The following is a 20,119-nucleotide window of genomic DNA, read 5'->3' on the forward strand; positions in this document are numbered from 1 at the left end:
AAAGCATCACGAAACCCAAAACAACCCGCCTCAACTTTTATCAAAGCAAAAAAAGGAATTAATATCGATTAACAATAGTGCAAGAGGGAGGCGCAGGAGAATACAGTACAGTATTCGGGAAAAGAAGGGCTACTGCTTGCACAGGCCGTAGCTTTGAGCGAGGCAAGGTCAGACCCGGGGCAGAACCAATGCGCGCTTAACTCGGGAGTAACTCCCGCAGCGTCCAACGAAACTTCCTCCAAATGGAGGTAGGGCTGCTTCCGTGCAGCGCGCTTGCTCGGAGGCAAAGCTCGCTGAATCCAACGGCGTTTATTCCCGAGCAAACCTGCAGCTGGAAACTGGTTCCGGGGCTAGTAAGCCTCGGCCCCCGAAAAGACGCCCGGCGAGGAGACACCCGCCCGGCTGGTGGGCCGGCCTTGCTTTGGCTTCCGCCACTGATCCGGCAGCACACGGAGCGAGTCCGCCTCCAGCGGCATCTCCATCCGGGTGGCGGCGAAGCGGGAGAGGGTCCCTCAGCCGGGCTCGAGTGGAAGGATGGGGCAGGCTGGCCCCGAGGAGGCCGGCCGGGATGCGGCCCAGGGGAGCACCGTGGGCCTGGCGGGGCCGCCTCAGCCGCGGGGCAGCCCTCAGCCCGCCGCGGCACAGACGGAGGAGTCGCAGCGCCGCCTCTTCTTAGTAAAAGGTCCACGGTCCCGCCGCCCGCTCTGCGCGCTCGGTTTCGGAACAGACGGGAGGGACGGAGGGAGCGGGGTCCGGAGCCTGGGCCGCGCTCGCTCGCTCTCCGGCGCTTGAAGCCCGTGTGTGTGTCTGTGCTTCATGGTACCGCTTGTGGTTGCTCAGTTAGTGGTGAGGTAAAGGCACTTTGTGCATGCTCACTTCCCCATATTCCTGGAAGTAAGCCTATAAATTAAAACCCAGGCTGAACCGCATCCAGGTTAAAATCCGAGAGGGTCTGGTTCAATGAGGAGAATAGTAGTAGGCAGACTTGTGCTGCCCAAACACGAATTGCATGGGGTATTTTGGAGGTATAAAAGTTCACGTTCCTGGATTAAACTTGGCGGGGGGGTGGGGGTGGCAGAGCATTTAAGTTGCCACAGTTGTAACAGTGAGCTACTAAAATGTCAGAGATGGGAACCGTCGCCTTTTAGGATAAAAAGCGGTATATAAATACTTGAACTAAAATAATTACTATACCGATTACATTTCCCTGTTAAGTAACAGCGAGGAGTCTATTGCCTGTACCCCAAGTATACATACTACACAGTGTGTTTATGTGCAAGGGCTGAATATGTTAATCTACACCAAAGTTGCCCATTATTTTCTTTCTGGAAGTGATTTCCGTGAAGGAATTTTGGTCTATGGACATACACACACATGGCAGCTTCTTGCATAGACAGGTGGCATGTGAAGTGTCCCTAGAAAAGATTGCAAACTGCACAGTTGAACAATACCTTTGTTGGGACCAACCAAAAATAGTGTGCAAGCTTTTGTTATGTATTCCCTCACAACTCAGTGTTCAAAGCGGGATGTCTGCCCTGCTAACTGTGCTGGACCTGGAATGGTCCTACCTGCTGTATGAACTAGTGAGATACCAGCATAAACTACCTGGGTCCACTGTGGGGAATTGGATGTACTCAAAACATCTGGTTCTGTATATTAGAGCTATTGCGATGGACCCTATAGAATTTGGAAGAGTGGATCTCTTAGACTTAAGAAGGCCAGAGCTGGAGACTCATCTGCTGTATGTGGCATATCCTCTTCAAATACCAACACATGTTCAAGTGACAGCTTGAAGTAATTAATGCTGTAAAATGCTGCATTATGTCCTCCTCTCAGAAAAGGGAGCTGGTGGTGTGGAGCATCTGCACCAGAGGCACTTGAATGTGCCAGGTTGTCTTGGCAACTGAGATGTAGAGGACCAGGCTCTTCCCAACTGTATATCTCTATCCTTATAATTTGTACCATGCAAACTTTGGACAGTCACCTAATACTACTTCCAGAATTATTCAGAAATTTAAGATGCCACTGTGATCTTGAGCAGCAATACCCCTCTTATTTTGGTAGTTTACCAGGCAGCTTGATGGCTGTTCCCTTCCTTTGGGAAGCACTGATAGTCCTTAAGTTCAAAAGGTTTTTTTAAGTATTTCATTTATTTGCCTTTACCTAGGCAAAGGTGACCTAGGTCTGGTTGTTTTACTCTTGTTTTCATTTTGTTGGCAGGTGGAATCTTTCTTACTACAGTTGCTACTGCAGGAATTCTAGCAGGTTTTGGTACAACACTTGCCATGGCTAAAAAGAAAAACCCAAACTGGTTCAATAAGGTTTGATTATTTTAAATTTCTTTGCAATTGTGATAAAAATGTAGCCTTGTAATGGTGTTATTGCCAGGTTCCTTTTAAGGACCAATCATTTGGAAAATAGAGTCATTGTTTAAAGAAGATAGCATGGCCATAACTGCAGAATACAGTTAGGCCTGTGGTAGGTTAAAATCAATGTGGTTTTTAAAATTTAAATTTTAGTTTTTAATTTAAAACAGCAGCAGCAGAGGCTGCACAGTACTGACTCCAGATGCTCTCTGTCTATTGTACTTTGCAATAACTGCTGTTTTCTAGTCAGCAAAGGCATTTAAGTGCTATCTCTGTTCATGTATCCCCCTTTATAATCAATGTTAAAACTGGTTCTCTGGCTTGCCAGCGTAGAAATCCTAACTCTGCCATGCCATCAGTCTCAACTTAGTATGACTCAACCAATCAAACACTGCGGACATTTATTTTTCATCTCCTTGAAACCTGCTTTGCTGAGTAACTTGATTGTACAATGTTCTGAGCATTTATAGCCCAATATGATGCATGTTTACAAGTCCATTGATTTCAGTCGGTCCATTCTGAGTATGACTAATGTTAAACATTACCCTATAACTACAGGATCATTATGCCCTAGGCAGTAGTTGAGCAGATTTCTAAACAGCACTTCTCTTAAAGTTATTGCAGAATTGGTAGTTTAGATTAACAGCATCAATATAGTTAATAAAGTTAGCTGTTTCTTCTCCAACTTACTCATTCCCATGGTCTGTCACCTCTGTCCAAAACAAAGCTCTGAAAATGTGAAATGTTTCCAAGATGCTTGGAGTTCTGTTTTCCACAGCACATATTCTGTTAGGATTTTGTTGTTATTCATATACAGAGAAGTGCCCTAAATTAATAAAAGAAACTCTATAATGTAAAAACAGCAGTTAATAAACATGTGACCAACATCCCTTCTCTTAAAATAGTAGCATTTCCCTTTTTTATCAATGAGATCTTTTCTTCTTTAGTGAAGTTTCTAGCAATTAGTTCATTACTTGTCTTGAAGGTATAAATAGCTTTTGCACACATCATATGACAAAAATTGTCTGTAAACAACACAGTGTAGCCGAATATTCTACACCCTTGAGGCATTACCTCATGTGCAAATGCTCTTGAACCAATATACCCAGATTCATAGTCTTCAATTATTGCTCTTTGAAGGCTTTTCTGCTCAACATTTTTACAAAAATACCCTGAATGTATTTTCATTTCAAAACTTGTTGAATCCTTTCATAATACAAAGTAGAAAGAATCTTTATTTTATACATTCTGTTTGGATTCTTTTACATAGCAAATTTCACACAAAAACCAGCTGTGGATATCTTTAACAACTGATACAAAGACTCATGAGATGTTTCATAAATACAGTGGTACCTCAGGTTACATACGCTTCAGGTTACATACGCTTCAGGTTACAGACTCCGCTAACCCAGAAATAGTGCTTCAGGTTAAGAACTTTGCTTCAGGATGAGAACAGAAATCGGGCTCCAGCGACGCGGCAGCAGCAGGAGGCCCCGTTAGCTAAAGTGGTGCTTCAGGTTAAGAACAGTTTCAGGTTAAGTACGGACCGCCGGAACGAATTAAGTACTTAACCTGAGGTACCACTGTAATAAGATCCTGCAGGAGTTTAATGTAATGTGGGCATGATACAGTACTTGCACAGCAATCCAGTGAGGTGGTTTGTATTACCTCAGTCACACTCCTTGGCTGAACCTCTGGACTTTTTGAAGTTGGGACTGTTTAAAAAGTTGCACAAAGTTCCAGTGAAGATTAGCTACTAAAAATAGAAATTGAAAGTACGAAAACATTCATGGATTATACATTTGTGAATGGTGGCCCATATGTCTTGTTACAAATACAAATGTAGAGTAGTTTTGTACTGGTTCAAGTGCCCTGTTGTTACTAGCCAAAAAATTCTGGGTATTGTAGCCTTATGAAAATCATCTGAATTATCTTTTAGAAATCCCTTTCACTCTTAATGGCACTGCAATTTGCCAGAGCTCCTTAAAAGGAAACTGACAGTTTAAACCTGCCTACCTACGGGACCACCTCTCCTGGTATGCCCCGCAGAGGACCTTAAAGTCCACAAATAACAACACTTTGGAGGTCCTGAGCCGCAAGGTGGTTAGATTGGTCTCAACTAGGGCCAGGGCCTTTTCAGTACTGGCCTCGACTTGGTGGAATGCTTTGTCACAAGAGACCAGGGCCCTGTGGGACTTGACATCTTTCTGCAGGGCCTGCAAGACAGAGCTGTTCCGCCTGGCCTTTGCTTTGGACTCAGTCTGACCCTTATGTTTCCCTCCCCTTATGGTTCTGATTTATGGGCTACTACTAAAATGAGGCTGCATTTTAAATTGTATTTTAACCCATATTTAAATTAACTATTTTTTCCTTCCCCCCCCTTCCTATTATGTTTTATTGTAATTTTATTGTTGTTAGCCGCCCTGAGCCCAGTTCTGGCCGGGGAGGGCGGGGTATAAATAAAATAATAATAATAATTATAATTATAATAATAATAATTATTATTATTATTATTATTATTATTATTATTTATTATTATTACCTGCCTTAATATGTATGCAAACATTCAGACATTTTTGAACATAAGTATCCCTGGATAAAGCAAGACCAAATTAGTGTTTTAAGCTTCTCTCCAGTAACCATTCTTTTGTTTATCACTTGAATGTTTGGAAAACCAGGAGTGATATACATATGTGATAAGAAAACATTCTCAGAAAGCAACTTGCCCTACCTTACTGAAAATGCTTCTTTGTTGGTTCACTATGATATATTTCTGTTCATTAAAACAAAAAACCTTCTTCTAGGGTGTGGTTGCAACAGCTGCTTTACCAGAGAGTGGTTCGTCCATTGCCTTACGTGCCTTAGGATGGGGTTCACTATATGCCTGGTGTGGAGTTGGACTCATCAGTTTTGCCATCTGGAAGGCTTTGGGAGTTCACAGTGTAAGTAGCATTACTTTATGAATCATTATGCTTTTGAAATTCCCGAAAGCTTATACACTTTCTTATGCTTGTTTATATTGCATCATGTGTGAGCCTGGTGCTTTATAATAACATACTTTTTTAAAAAAGAAAAGAAAAAGCCAGTCTCTTGTTCCTAGAATCTTACAATCTACTTTTTGTTAAAGATCAGACAGAACAAAATGGAGGGAACAGAAAGGCAAAGATAATAAATGGAGAAAAGGGGAAATAAAAGAGACAAGGAGAGCAAGGGGTGAACATGCAACGCTTGAGACTTTGTTTTGTAAATATTACTGTATTTTATATTTCATAATGCTGGATAGGACCTGAAAATACAATTGACACAAAATGCTTGGGCTCTCCCCCATGAGTGGTGATTTTGTCTTTCTTAACCTCTCTCCTCCTCCCCTCCCCTGGGCATAATATATAAGCTATTGGGTACTAAATCAGGAGCTGGCCTGATACTGATGCTGGCCTGTCAGCATCACAGTTTTCCATCCATGATGACAAAAAAGAAAAATAATTGGAAGACATACAGGTGTTCTTATTAATCAACCCTGAATCTCCTACAGCAACGGTGTCCAACTTCCAAGAGGCTGCGATCTACTCTCACTACAGTGGTACCTCTGAATGCAAATGGGATCTGTTCCGGAGCCCCGTTTGCATCCTGAATAGAACGTAAGATGCATCTGCGGGTGCGCAGGTTGTGTTTTGGCGCTTCTGCGCATGCGTATGACATCATTTTGAGCGTCTGCGCATGCACGAGGGGCGAAACCCAGAAGTAACACGCTCCGTTACTTCCAGGTTGCTGCGGAGCATAACTTGAAAACGCTCAACCTGAAGCACATTTAACCCGAGGTATGGCTGTATAAATAAACTGGCAGTGATCTACCCATTGGATTGACCAGAGTTGTTGAGCTTTTTTGGTTTGCGTCGATCTATGTAGATTACACGATCGGCAAGGATTGGCCAGGGGCAGCCTGGTAGATCGCAATAGACAGGTTGGACAGGCTTGTCCTACAATTGAGGTTCATGGACTGGAAGTAGAGTTTTCATTTTCATTTTAGGAATAAAACTTGATGGGTGTCCTGGTAGAAGCAAGGAGGTTAGGGAGTTGTTCAAGGAATCAGGTCTTACCATCAGAAGTTACTTTGAGTTCTTACTGAAAATTTAATACTTTTTTATTACTTTGATTAGTAAAGGTAAAGGGACCCCTGACCATTAGGTCCAGTCGTGACCGTCTCTGGGGTTGCGGCGCTCATCTCGCTTTATTGGCCGAGGGAGCCGGCGTACAGCTTCCGGGTCATGTGGCCAGCATGACTAAGCCGCTTCTGGTGAACCAGAGCAGCGCACGGAAACGCCTTTTACCTTCCTGCCACAGCGTTACTTATTTATCTACTTGCACTTTGACGTGCTTTCGAACTGCTAGGTTGGCAGGAGCAGGGACCGAGCAACGGGAGCTCACCCTGTCGCTGGGATTTGAACCGCCGACCTTCTGATCGGCAAGACCTAGGCTCTGTGGTTTAACCTACAGCGCCACCCGCGTCCCATTACTTCAATTACCATGGTAAAAAAAAGACATTACTACGATTTTTAAAAAACCAGATATGAAAAGTAGGAGAAAAAGATATGCTTGAAGATATTTGCTAGAGTCAGACACTTACATTCTGATTTATTTAACAGAAATTGGCTGTGTCAAAGACACCACCATTTGTGTTTTGTATAGTGAACTCTATGGGATCAATGGAGAAGAGGAAAGAGGTGAGATTTGCACTTGGAACCAAATAGCCGTTCCAGCTGCTCAGCCCCATTCCCATGCCTGGTGTGCTGCTAGGAAAGGACAAGAGCAGGAAATGGTGGAATAATCATCCTTGTTCCATATGCATGTCATATTTCTGCACTCAAGTCAAATGTGGATTCAAAATTGATAATCTTTCATAAGCTACTTTCAAAGCTATAAAGTAGGATGTAAATAAATAAATAAATGCATACATTTTGACAAACTGGCAGGTGCACTAGCTGCTCTGGCCTAAGCACTGGTTGATAGTGTTGTTACATCCTTAGTGTTACTGCAGCCATGTTCTCATGATCAAATCATGAGTTAATAAGGATATGCATATGCTTTGCATACCAGTACTTCATTCTTCCCTTGACACAAGTGAGGAAGCAAACCAAGAAGCCGCAGTCAACCCATAGTTTCCTGTATTTTGTGAACCATGGTTCATAGATCCCAAAGAAGCCAGACTTCAGTAGTCAGCTTTCAATTTTGGCCATCTGTTGGGACAGTAAGTGTGGTAACAGACACAAGAAATCCCAGAAGCCGCTCTGCTTTTGAGGAGCTTAGGAACTGTTAGTTTAGGTATTTTTGATTACTGCTTTGGCATTTTTGTTTTAAGTGCCATATAATTCTGTACAGTAAATGAAATACTCGGCTGAAAAATGATCCACGAAAATATCATCAACAGAGAGACTGCATACACTTATCTCCAGATGAATCTGATGACATACTCATCTGTAAGTACATCTTGCAAGGAGTCTTATTGGGAACTTACGAAGTCTCTTGAGGGAAGGGTTATGTGAAACAACACATTGAACATTTGAAAGTCATGTTGTCTGGTTATAACTCCCAAGTTATCTATGCACTGCTTGCAGTGCCTGAACTGAAGAGGCAAAGAAGGATAAATTAATGCTAGCACATTAACTAAAATAGGGGCTATAGTTGTCTTGCACAACTTTGGGTCTGCAGGGTCATAGTAATAACATCAAGCAATATTGTATTGCCATTAAGTACCCTTTAATACATGCAATCCTGATTTTAGCAAGGGAAATCTTTAGAAGGTGACACAGTAAAACAGAGATTAATGAGGATTAAAAATAATGATGTAGGAACGCATCCCAGGAGAGTGCCCTCTAAAGATGCAATTGGAGACGACTTCCTGGAAAGTCCTTTGTTGCTGCACAGCTACATCTGGTGGCAGGAGAGGAAATGGGCCAAGTTTTAAAAGTTCTTAAAAGGCCATTTCTCACCACAATCTTAGCTGTTCTTTTTCTGTTTGTAGTGTTAACCCTTGATAGATTATTTTTCCTTGCTGACTTCCCCTTTAAAAGTATGAAGTTAATGGAAATGCGCTTGCACTTCTAACATCCATCTTCTATCTAAACAGATTAAGGAACTGACTACAAATTAATTTATATTATGTGTAATTTTTTAAAAGAAAACCTGCTTTGGGAGGAGGGAATTTTAGAGTAGCGAAGCAGTGGGGAGTCATATTTCCTGTATCATATTTCCTGTATTTAGTCGTGTCTGACTCTTCATGACCTCATGGACCAGAGCACTCCAGGCACTTCTGTCTTCCACTGCCTCCTGCAGTTTGGTCAAACTCATGTTAGTAGCTTCGAGAACACTGTCCAGTGTGGTGTAGTGGTTAAGAGCGTAATCTCGTAATCTGGGTAACCGGGTTCGCGTCTCCGCTCCTCCACATGCAGCTGCTGGGTGACCTTGGGCCAGTCACACTTCTTTGAAGTCTCTCAGCCCCTCACCTCACAGAGTGTTTGTTGTGGGGGAGGAAGGGAAAGGAGAATGTGAGCCGCTTTGAGACTCCTGAAGGGGAGTGAAAGGCGGGGTATCAAATTCAAACTCTTCTTCTTCTTCTCGTCCTCTGTCGTCCCCTTCTCCTTGTGCCCTCCATCTTTCCCAACACCAGGGTCTTTTCCAGGGAGTTTTCTCTTCTCATGAGGTGGCCAAAGTATTGGAGCCTCAGCTTCAGGATCTGTCCTTCCAGTGAGCACTCAGGGCTGATTTCCTTAAGAATGGATAGGTTTGATTTTCTTGCAGTCCATGGGACTCTCAAGAATCTCCTCCAGCACCATAATTCAAAAGCATCAATTCTTCGGCGATCAGCCTTCTTTATGGTTTAACTCTCACTTCCATACATCACTACTGGGAAAACCATGGCTTTAACTATATGGACCTTTGTCGGCAAGGTGATGGCTCTGCTTTTTAAGATGTTGTCTAGGTTTGTCATTGCTTTTCTCCCAAGAAGCAGGCGTCTTTTAATTTCGTGACTGCTGTCACCATGTGGAGTGATCATAGAACCCAATCTCTCACTGCCTCCATTTCTTCCCCTTCTATTTGCCAGGAGGTGATGGGACCAGTGGCCATGATCTTCGTTTTTTTGATGTTGAGCTTCAGACCATATTTTGTGCTCTCTTCTTTCACCCTCATTAAAAGGTTCTTTCATTCCTCCTCACTTTCTGCCATCAAAGTTGTGTCATCTGCGTATCTGAGGTTGTTGATATTTCTTCCGGCAATCTTAATTCCAGCTTGGGATTCATCCAGTCCAGTCCTGTATCAAGTAGCCGCCTCCAAACAGCTCCCCCACCCCTGCTTGCTTCACCTAGTCCTAGGCCCATCCTGGCTGATTAAGGCTACCAGGCTTACCTGCTTTAAAATGGCAATAGTTCATCTGTTGTTGGAAGGGACCATATCTGGATCCCACTGTTCTTCTGTTATCCTGTCAATGTTATAATAACCAATTTCACCCAGGAATTTGTATAACTTGCTCAAAATCAGAGCATACTGATTTCTTTCATTATGGCTTCCACCCCAGTTTTGGGACTGAAGCAGCCTTTGTCACTGCAGCTGATGATCCACATGAAGAAATATACTGGGAGAGTTAATTCTGCTGGTCTACTCAGTGCCTTTCAGTACCATTGACCTTCATATGGGCAGTTTTGCCAGGATAGGGCTGGGGGGGGGGGAGATATTACTCATCTTCCCTTTCAGAAGGTTCCCCACCCTGCTTTAGATTATGATAATAATCTGGCTCTATTGGTTTGGGTTTTTTAAGTCCTGGTGTATTACATTGTATTTTATTATATTTTCAACGATTGGTTTATTGTTTTTGTTTTCCTTTCAATGCATTCTTTAGCTGATTTGAATGTCTCCTGCTGTTTCTAAAGGATGTTATAGGTAAATCAGAGAGGGAGCTGCACAGTTCAATTGAAATTTCTCTAGGTTGTTCTGTGTGCATCTAAACTTGTAAATACCGTGGCATGTGTGTACAGCAAACATATGTTTCCAGCCACATGTAGCAGCCAAGTACATGTGTTAAGGAACTGTGTTAAGGATTGGCTGTGGCATTCACTGCATGTACGCCTGCTTGCAAGGTTGCATTCATCACAGCATCACGTATGAGGTGGCAGTGTACCAAGTCTCTTGGATCATTTCTCTTAGTTCATTCTCTTTTAGCCTCTCCATGCCAGCACGGGTGTTTTTGCTAGCGTAGAAAGTAGGAAAATACAAGTATTCCTGCCCTTCTTCCCCAACCCTTGATCTGGATGTTAAAAAGACTTATGAGGTCAACATTCTGAATAAATCCTGTATTGCTAGGATCAAGATTGTATCCGCTGTTTAGAAAGGCTGGACTCTCTTCCTTGTGACACACTACCAATTTGCCCTATTTAAACTATGTCTGGTATAGCCCTTTGCTCTTCAGAAATATCCATCTGATAATAATGGAGACAGAGTCATTATGTTCCACAAAGAGAACATTCAGGAGACAGAGAGGGGTGTGTGTGTGTGTGTGTGCGTGCGCTCCCGCCTCACAAGAGTTCTTGTGTATTGAGTCAGCAGGTGGGAGCAGAAGTCTTGTCCTCCCTGCCCCCCCCGAATATTTTTTGCCTAATTGCAAGTATCCTCACGAACCAGTTATTCTAAAGGAATGCATCTAATGATGACAACCTCTTTTCCAGCTTTAATTTCAGTTCCCATACAACGATAATAGCTACATTATGTCAGCAGAGAAGCGATTTGACATAAATATGTAATAGTTTTCCAGCAGTAATAGCTGAATTGTGGCAATTTATTTTTAGCCAGAGGTAATAAGCAGTGTATCTTTATATTTAATTAAACCCGCAATTGCAACACTTTCCAGCCATGGCAACATAACTTTGTCTATTTGCCACTCCCAGCTAATGTTTTCGTTTAGAAAAGAGAAAAAAAAGAGGGAAGGAAAGAAAAAGAGAGGGTGGAAGTGTTCAGAATTTGAAGTGATCCATGGCAATTAACAAGCTATATCATCTGAGAAATAAAAGCCCTTTGTTCAGGGTGTCCGCCATAAATCAATTTTCTGTCACTTCAGAAAGCAGAAACGATTTTGTTTTTCATAGCAAGGATGAGTCATAAAGGATATTTGTGCTCTAAAAAAAATGAATTGTAGTTAATATGTATACAGCTGGTGGATGTGAACCAAGAAAAATACTGTGGGGAGGAATTCTATGACCTTATAATTTATAATTTTCATGACAAAATGTCTAAGTCTCTTTGCTCTGCACATATGTTAACCTTTAAAAATGCTAAGAATAAGCTGGCTTTGTGAGCTTTCATCATGTATAATTAAAATGTAGACTATTAATTTAATGTATTTATGTATTCAAAATGTTTATGTCCTGCTCAACTTTGTATTAAACTAAACAATTAGAGAAACAAACTCAAAAATATAAAGAGGAATGCATAAGTCATAGGAATACACCAAGTAACTGTAAAGCCAGGTTAGATGGCAACTCCCATGGAGAATAAAAAGAGTGCGTAAGCACCATTTTTAAAGCTTGATTCGCTTTGGAAAGGCCTACTTGATTCATAGGGGAAGGGCCATGTCTCAGCTGCAGAGCATCTGTTTGGCCTGCAGAAGGTTCTTGGTTCAATCCCCAGCATCTTCTGGTAGGGCTGTGAGAGAGTTCCTGCTCTTTGGAGAGCTGCTTCCAGTCAGCAGAGAACACTGAACTAAGATGGACCAGCGGCCTGGCTCCATATAAGGCAGCTTCCTAGGATAAATGAGTTTTGGACCAAACTAGATGGAACAGGGGCATACTTCCCCTGAACCTGGAAGCTCCATATAGCCACCATACTATTGCAGCCGGTTATCGTAAGAACTGCCCTTCAACTTTAGGAACTGGTATCTGAGTTTCCTCCTCTTAACCGCCCCATTCCTCCCCCATATTTTATGTTCTGTCTTTTAGATTGCAAGCTTGGCAGCAGGGACTGTGTTGTTTTAATTGATTGTATATCAGCTGCTCCTGGAGCCTTTTTGGCTGACAAGTGAGGTACAAATCCTCTAAAATAAATAACAATAAATCCTAACCCCAGCAGCCATTGATAGACCTTTCCCCCCAATTAATTTGTCAAATCCTCTTTTAATAATCCTTGAGGTTTGCTGATGTTAAGAACAGCTGTCCCCCCAGCCCACCTCCAATATCAGTTAGTGGCCCAAGCAGCAAAAAAAAATGCTTAAAAGCAGCGGAGAGTAGTGAGGTTGGATTGGGATACTTCCCTGGCACTGCTGTTAATGTTAAAAGAAAAAAGAACCCAACTATGCTTCAGATGTGAAGGAAGCAGAAACGTGTACTGTATAAAATACACGTGCCTGACCCATTATGTCTATTTTGGAGTTTTGATGAATATTTGGAACAATGCCCTGGCTATTAAGAAAGCCTGTTTTCATAAGGTTAACTCAGTATTTCTGCATATTCTGATAGCTGGTGTGACAGTGATCACATCTGACATTTGGGCGGAGAAAACAGTATCTCCCCATAACGCTTTCATCAAACCCAGGGCTCCCAAATTCAGCGGAGAGCTCCCTCTCTCATCTTTATGCAGTACAGAAAATGAAAGGCACATAATCTATTTTCACTGCCAGTCAGGACTCTGAAAGGAGGTGAGGTTCTTTGAACTACAGAAGTAAAATGTAAGCAGTTCTTTAGTGTCACAAACATTAAATGAAGGCATGTCATGCCAGTGCACCAGCATTCGCACTGCTTTCCTATTACTTTCCAGACACAGTTCAAAGTGCTGGGTTGTTTTTTTTTAATCTATAAAGTCCCAGGTAGCTTGGGCCAACCAATACCATAGAGACTGCCTTTTCCTCTACATTTTAAGATCTGCTGAAGGCATCTTCTTTCCCCCCCTTAACTTTATTTTTCAGTTTCCCCAAATGCATATAACAAACAATCCCTATGTACCACCACAAGAAACATTCCATGCATATGCAATGATTTAGCAGGTTTGTATAATAGTTTAGAGTGGATTGCATCAGCTAGGCATCTTCTACTCTCTGTGTTAACAGATTGTCTCAAATTGAGCCATGGGTAGCTGGTGGCAAGGAGACAGCATTGCCCATTCCAGTGTATTGGATGAACATGTATCATGCACTTTCAAAATTGTCTTTGGTCTTTGTCTTCCTTGTATCCTTTGTGTCTTCCTAACCGTATCGTCAATAATAATAATAATAATAATAATAATTTATTATTTACACCCTGCCCATCTGGCTGGGTTTCCCCAGCCACTCTGGGCGGCTTCCAACAAAATATTAAAATACAGTAGTCCATGTGCCAAGTTGAAACAGTAAAGGAACATAGACACACATTGTCAGTGGTTGCCCTGCAATTGGGGAACACTGCTCAGCTAGAGATGGGAGAGGGAACCTGTGGCCCTTCAAATATTGTTGGACTTCCAAGAACTTGCCCAAGGCCTGTTTTTCTGTTTTCCATACAGTAGTAGTCCATCCCTCTCCATTGGCCATGTGGGCAGGGGCTGATGGGAGTTGAAGCCCTAAATGGCCTCGGTCCTGTATACCTGAAGGAGCGTCTCCACCCCCATCGTTCAGCCCAGACACTGAGATCCAGCGCCGAGGGCCTTCTGGCGGTTCCCTCATTGCGAGAAGTAAGGTTACAGGGAACCAGGCAGAGGGCCTTCTCGGTAGTGGCGCCTGCCCTGTGGAACGCCCTCCCAGCAGATGTCAAAGCAATAAACAACTATTTTACTTTTAAAAGACAACTGAAGGCAGCCCTCTTTAGGGAAGTTTTTAATGTTTGATGCTGTACTGTTTTTAATATTCAGTTGGAAGCCACCCAGAGTGGCTGGGGAAACCCAGCCAGATGGGCGGGGTATAAATAATAAATTATTATTATTATTATTATTATTGAAGTTCCCCACCCCTGTCCTCAATGTCTGGGCCTGACATTTCCCACAAGAACAGTAGTAAAGCTTCCCCTTTAGGGTCTTACATTTGGGTTCAGCTGATGTAAGGTTTTCTCCTTTTCTTTTTTCTTCTTTATTTTCTTTCATTTTTTATGTTTAAAAAGGCTTGATATCTGATGCTTATTTCTGTATACTGTTTCTTCTTTGTTCTTTCAAGTTATAATTAAAATTAAAGGATTTTTTTTTAGTTTTAATGAATATTTTGTTTTATCTTGGGGTTGTTGTGTTTTAAAGCAACAACAACCCTGTTATCTTTTCCAAACTCTAGATAAATGGAAACTGAATTAACTGAATAAATAAAAATTAAGTTAAAGAGTAATGAACTTACTGAGATCTGAAAGAGTACACAAAATAGCGAGGTTTTTCTTTGGGGATGGTGGGGTCCTTTATAGTCTATAGACAAGCCTCTTTCTCTCCCCTCTCCCAATTCAGATTAGTTTGAACAGATGCCCAAGTACTTTGCAGTAGCGCAGTCTTGTTTTTTCATGTGACAACTTGTCTGTGGTAAACATTTTAAAATGCAACATGAAATGATAGGTGCTTTCAGAGCTCTTTTTGTTATTTTTTTCCTGCTGATGCAGGATCATTAGCTATGATTAGAAAAAGACTGTGATCATCTGACTTTTATGGATTATTTGCCATGACAGGAGTGGATGGTATATGTTTTAGGTGAAAAGAATGACAGTCTGAAGTGCAATGGTTGCTATTTGTGCATTTTCACCAAGGATAATCTGCATCCCCCGCTTTCAGGCAGTGTGAAGAAAATAAAAGTTCTGCTAGGTAAAATTAGTTTCATAAAGTTGCCATCAGAAATCATATGTGCCAAGATGTTAAGTCAAGTGTGATGGCTTGTTCTGGATAGGGCTACGCTCACCCAAAAGGAAGAGGTCCATAGCTTGGGTGTTCTCCTGATTCCAACAGTACTACTGAGGCTAAGGTAGCATTGGTGGCTAGGAGTGCCTATTTCTAGCTACCACTGACTCTTCTTGAACAGAGATGACTTGGCTCCTGTACTTCATGCTCTGGTAGCCCCAAGACTGGACTACTGTAGCAGTCCATCTGCATTGACATTTATCAGTGTGAGAATCTCAAGAGCAGAGTATGCATGCTTAGGATTTTCTTCTTCTAAGGAAGAAAGGTTTTAAATAATACTGTTGTGAAATATCTCTGAGAATATTATTATGTGTTTTAGAGCTTCCCATTTTCTTCAAAAAAAGAAAAAGAAAAAAAAGCAATTATTTGATTAAGCCAAAGTTGCAGTGTGTCCCTAACTTTGATGTGGGTTATGTTATGTTAAATTTATTTCTCTACTCTTCTCTTGTAGATGGATGAATTTCGGAACAAAATGCAATCAATATTTCCATCAATTCCCAAAAATGCAGCACTGCCTGTTGAATGGGAGGACATTCTGAAATCCAAATGAGCAGCACGTGAAGGAACTTTGACTGAATTTTTAAAAAGCATAAGAGAAGTAGAGTGTATGGAGGAAATGTCCATTCCAAGGAATAGGGAGAAAGAAGGTCGTCACTCAGAGTCAATTGTATAGAACACAGTGAGCCATACGTTTGTGCAGCAAGAGTAAAATGTGCTGTTTGATCACAGTTGTTAACTTGGATGATGGTAACAGGTATAGTAAATGTAAATAAAGATCAAAATGTGGATGAGAATTTGTCTGAAGCAGTGATGTCAATGTGTTTTGAATACAGAGGTTGCCACTGTTTACTGACAAAAAGCTGTTGCTACCAGACAAGCAGATGGATAACAGTACAGGCTTGCTTTTCTGTCTCATACAGTGACGTTCTAAAGTGTTAAAAAGGGCAATCACAATCAGTGAAATACACTAAAATAGTTGTTAGTCCCCGTCTGCTGGATTAGCGCTAGCTAAAACTCCTCCACTGAAAACAAAGATGTAATATTACGCTTTTGCCTGGCACAGCTCATTTCTGTGTTTAGTCAGTGGGTGACCAAGAGCCAAAGGAAAAGAATGAACAAGGTCATGTAGATCTTTGATGTGCTCTAAGACAGGGATGGAGGACTTGTGTTCCTTCAGATGTCCCGTACTACAATTCCTTTCATCTTTTACTGTTAGCCAGGCTGGCTGGAGCTGGTGGAAGCAACATCTAGAGAGCCACATGTTACTCTTCTCTGCTTTAAGGTCTTTGGAGCACAATTCAGGGGATAGGATGGGGGTGGGGTGGGCAAAAGACTGTTTTTACAATTTTGTGGAAGAAACAGAACTGGCCTCTGTCAGAAGTGGTATACCAAGACCATTTGTCTTCTCATACCCAGGAAGGCTATAGCCTACATTCTTGTTTTATTAGAGGAAAGGATCTAACTCAGCATTTCTGAGAAATACAGTGGAGGTATGAGCTTGTCCCCCAGTGGAACCTGGGTCCGTTTTCACTTTGATGCATCTATTTAAGAGTCCCAAGTAGGTATATGGAGGAAGTTCAGTCAATAAAGATGGATGACTCAACACCATGGGAGTTTGAAAACTGTGGTTCTAAAAATACTGTTTCAAATTTATGCCATCTGGCCAAACACATTATTTTAGCAGTTAATGATTAATTTGATGAAAGGGTAAGGTTTTTGTTTTGCTTCTGTAATGTTCTCCTCGCTGTTAAATTAGGACTGGTGCATTTAAAAGCAAACCTTCCCTTTTTTGTAGCGCATCATCTGTACTTTGCATTCTGAATGTTCTTGGTTATGAAAGAACAGGAATGATAAACTTCAACGTTGCCTGCCTTACTGTAATTATCTTGTACAGAGAATCATATTTATCTCGAACCTACTCTGAAGTAAGTTCAGTTGAGCTGAGTTTGACACACTCCTAAGTGTATAGGATAGGAGCCTAAAAGTTGTAAGTATCCTGTTAACCAGGAATACATTTTTTTAGAGACTTAACAAAGAACACACTTCACATTATAAGTGGTAAATATAATTTTGAGCACTTGAAACTTAAGGCAACTGTTGGTCATAGTCATGTCCAGATAAAAATATTACAAAACATCTTTATATTGGAAGCTTTGAAATTCCTGAAACTATGAACTTTAGTGCACAAAAGGGCTTCTGTGTATTAAACAGAGGAAAATACACACCAAAAGAATGTTGTTTACACTGATTTTCCATGCATGCAAAACCCAAATCATTTTCTTGGTCCATTATCATTACCATGTGGGTTTTAAAAAAATAAATAGAGGTCAATTCATTAAAATGTAAGTGGGCCATTTGTTCACATTCCCCCTGATGTGTTCCACATATAGCCAGAGATCAAGAAAGGTCATAGAAATAAGTAATTCAAGCTCCCACAGCTACCTAACATAAAGCCACAAAAATATAATGGGAAGGAGCACATGGTTCCTAGGTTCAGTCCATGGCATCTGCAGTGTAATAGATCTTGGACAGCAAGACAGAGAAACATCTGCTGGGGGGAGGACTTTAGACAGTTTTATATTTCTTTTCTTTATACATTGTGGCCACTGAACTTGAAGGGCAATGGCTACAGGGAAGCTGTAGAGATACTTCTTCACTCTTCCCCCTCACACAGTTTTTCCAGTGAAAATCACCCCCTAAATTGTTTTCATTCCCACAAATGAAAATATGCAAGTATGTTTGTTTATTTTACTTCACTGGAGGCAAAAACTGCTGAGTGTGTCCTTCCCCCACTTTTTACCAGTAGAAAAAATGGCATGGAGTTAAGAAGGGCCACTTCTCCTGTCCTAGACTTCCACTTCTGATTGCAGCTTCAGTGGCTACATTCGGGTTTTCAGAACAAAACAGAACACACCCATCCTGAGACCCAGAGAGCTGGTGCTAGAGGAGTCGTTACTTAGCTAGAGAGACCAATGATTAAGGCAGTTTAAAAACATTCAGCAGAAGGTGGACCACAAATTTTAACAAACATAAAAGGAAGGACACTCCTACTATAGATGCAATACCTTGTCCTAGTCCTGTTTTTGTGTTTTCTTTAGCACAGAGGTAGCCAGCATTGTGCCCTCCAGAAGTTGCTGGACTTCAACTCCCATCATCCCTCACCATTCATTCTGGCTGGGACTATGGGAATTAGAGTCCAGAAACACCTGGAGGGCATATTTGCCACAGCTGCTCTAGGACATGAAGAGAGAGCCATTACTTCCAGAGTGCACAAATGCTTTTAAAGGGAGCTGCAGAAAAACTAGGGTTTTCTAGGGCAGACTGAAAGAAGGCCTGAAGCAAGATGCCTCTAACCTATGCATTCATATGCATACCTTCCCCTGTTGCTATGCATTCTGAACCATTTTTGTTGTTGTTGGAGAACTGCATTGCAAGATTCAGAGAAGTGCAAAGTTTGACTAATGGCTGCATTTTGGTTTATGTATTGTTTCGGGAAGAGTGAATTAGGTAGGGTTGCATTGAAATGCAACTGAACCAAATTTTATTCATATATAGCAACACAATTGGATTCAGGAAAAGGCCAGACAAGTTCTAAAAGAAAAAAAATGGCTTGCCTAAAGCAGTTCCCTCATTGTGAGATGTGAGGTTACAGGGAACTAGGCAGAGGCCCTTCTCGGTGGTGGGACCCACCTTGTGGAACGCCCTCCCATCGGATGTCAAGGAAATAAACAACTATCTGACCTTTAGAAGACATCTGAAGGCAGCCCTATTTAGGGAAGTTTTTAATGTTTGATGTTTTATTCTCTTTTTAATCTGTTGGGAGCTGCCCTGAGTGGCTGGGGAAACCTGGCTTCTGAGGCAGATGGGTGGGGTATTAACAACATCATCAACAATAATAATAATTTCTCCATCAAAAGTATGAGCCAGAGAATTGGTGATTTCTAGCTCAGTTGTTTTGCTTGTACACTACCCTAGATCTTTATCCATACTATGCACGAGCGATGCTACACTCTGTGTGAATTTACAGCAGCGTTGCAGCCTGTACAGTATTGGTGGAAGTTTGTTTTAAATAGCCTTGTTTTAAATCACTGTGCTGCTGCATGGCAGGAAGAATGCATATGCATACTGCAGGGGAAATTGGGGATTCCATTATTTAGCTCTTGGAAGAAGGGGGGGGGAAGGATTGTTGGGTTCCTACAGTTCAGATCAATGTGACAGATCCAGATGAGGGCGCAGTACTGCCATGTTGCAGTAGAGTGTTTACTTTGAAGTAATCTTATTTGCTTCAACCACTTTGCTGTAAGTGGTTAAGGTTTGTCAACAGGACTATTGCTGCTGCATGTTGTTGTTGTTGTTGTTGTTGTTGTTGTTGTTGTTGTTGTTGTTGTTGTTGTTGTTGTATACCCCACCCATTTGGCTGGGTTTCCCTAGCTACTCTGGGCAGTTTCCAGCACATATAAAAACATAATAAAACATCAAACTTTAGAAAACTTTCCTAAGTGAAATCTCTTTGCTGTAAAATTTTAAGAAAGCAGTAATTCGCTCTAGAATATTTGATTGCACTAGTTAGAAAAGTGTTTTTCTGTTCACAGAGTTATTTTTGGATCTTCTTAAATGCAAACATATTTTAACCATTTTAAAGCATCCCAAATAATCACATTGTGGCAGGAGATCACAGCAACTGAAAGGAGTATCTTAACATTGTTCCTAGAAGCAACTTGGTTTTAACTTGTTGCAATTAAAGAGAAAATTGGCGTGACCTTGTCCATGCATTCAGTTAATGCATCACATTTACTTCTTGATTGCTTGTGAACTCTCAAAGGAATCATTTTTGTAAGAATTTTCAGAGCAATAGCTATGTTAAGTTTGTTGCAGCAAAAACA

General features: G+C 41.5%; 1 protein-coding gene across 2 annotated transcripts; it reads left to right on the top strand.

Moving 5' to 3' along the window:
- The first annotated feature begins 227 nt into the window (after positions 1-227).
- TMEM242 (transmembrane protein 242) lies at positions 228-16,030 on the top strand. 2 transcript variants are annotated; one of them, XM_077925872.1, is made up of 4 exons: positions 228-801; positions 2,221-2,321; positions 5,171-5,308; positions 15,688-16,030. In XM_077925872.1, the coding sequence occupies exons 1-4, from the start codon at positions 243-245 to the stop codon at positions 15,784-15,786; spliced, it is 897 nt and encodes a 298-aa protein (XP_077781998.1). In that variant the 5' UTR covers positions 228-242; the 3' UTR covers positions 15,787-16,030. The 2 variants fall into 2 exon arrangements, with proteins under 2 accessions (XP_077781998.1, XP_028579589.1); XM_028723756.2 differs by having other exon boundaries at positions 452-682.
- The last annotated feature ends 4,089 nt before the right edge of the window (positions 16,031-20,119 follow it).

Source organism: Podarcis muralis, chromosome 3 (genome assembly GCF_964188315.1).
Source record: "Podarcis muralis chromosome 3, rPodMur119.hap1.1, whole genome shotgun sequence".
Classification (NCBI taxonomy): domain Eukaryota; kingdom Metazoa; phylum Chordata; class Lepidosauria; order Squamata; family Lacertidae; genus Podarcis; species Podarcis muralis.